General features: G+C 27.8%; 1 protein-coding gene across 1 annotated transcript in view; it reads left to right on the forward strand.

Moving 5' to 3' along the window:
- LOC106871545 (GTPase Era, mitochondrial) overlaps positions 1-1,118 on the forward strand; it is a 141,974-nt gene that overhangs the window by 67,117 nt on the left and 73,739 nt on the right. Inside the window, exon 4 of the mRNA XM_052968513.1 lies at positions 921-998. Within this exon, the coding sequence (XP_052824473.1) occupies positions 921-998 (78 nt within the window). The remainder of the gene's footprint in view (positions 1-920; positions 999-1,118) is intronic.

A 1,118-nucleotide genomic window follows, 5' to 3' on the forward strand; every position in this document is an offset into this window, starting at 1 on the left:
TTTTCTCTTTTTTTATGTAATCTCATTGGTCTGTAAGTGTATGTATGAGTGTATATAATTTCATATGTCCATATGTATTTGCGTGTCTACATGAATGTATGTACACTTATGTATGATTATGTGTGTGTATGTTTTTATGAATATTTAAGTAAAGATATATAATTTTTCTCTTTTTTTATGTAATCTCATTGGTCTGTAAGTGTATGTATGAGTGTATATAATTTCATATGTCCATATGTATTTGCGTGTCTACATGAATGTATGTACACTTATGTATGATTATGTGTGTGTATATCTTTATACTCATTAGTGAATGTTTCTCAACATCCTCATTATATTTTGACACTGGAAATGTGAATCCTTTTGTTAACTCTTCCCACCATCCTATTATATTCTTTTATGTTTTGTATTTGTTTATGTTGCAATGTTTTTATTTCAATTTGTGTGTGTGTGTGTTTTCTTAATCTTTTGGAATCTGCTAGTTTATATGTACATGTATAACTGCGTTTGTTTTATATCTGTGTATATGTGTGTGTGTGTGTGCATACATCTGTATGTCTATGTATGGGTATCTATATTGTTATGGCTGTGTGTATGTATGTATGTATATATAGATATATATATATACATTTATACATATATACACACACATATACATATGTATACATGTATCAATACATATATGTGTGTGTTTGTGTGACATTGAATTCCACAGTAAATTTTCATTTTAATGATGTATTTATTTTAAGTAAAATACATAGATGGCTATTTTAATTTAATACTGCTTCTATTGTATGTGATAGGTTTTTATTCTGCTGGGCAGCTATTTGCAATATCAGTAAATTTACTTTTCAGTGATGTATTTACACTGTGTATAGATGGCTGTTGTTATTTTCATTGTTTTAATTATTTATTTTCAGATGTCATCAGTATCTTCAAAGGTTCATACAACCCGTAAAAATACTTTGGGTGTTTTGACTGAAAACAGCAACCAAATTGTAAGTTGTAATTTTTTTCTATGTTGTTATTGACTGATCATCTTTTTAAAGCAGCTACTAACTCCACCCAACCACGCTCTCTCTCTCTCTCTCTATATATATATATATATATTATATATA

This window comes from Octopus bimaculoides, chromosome 1, assembly GCF_001194135.2.
Source record: "Octopus bimaculoides isolate UCB-OBI-ISO-001 chromosome 1, ASM119413v2, whole genome shotgun sequence".
In the NCBI taxonomy this organism is placed as follows: Eukaryota; Metazoa; Mollusca; class Cephalopoda; order Octopoda; family Octopodidae; genus Octopus; species Octopus bimaculoides.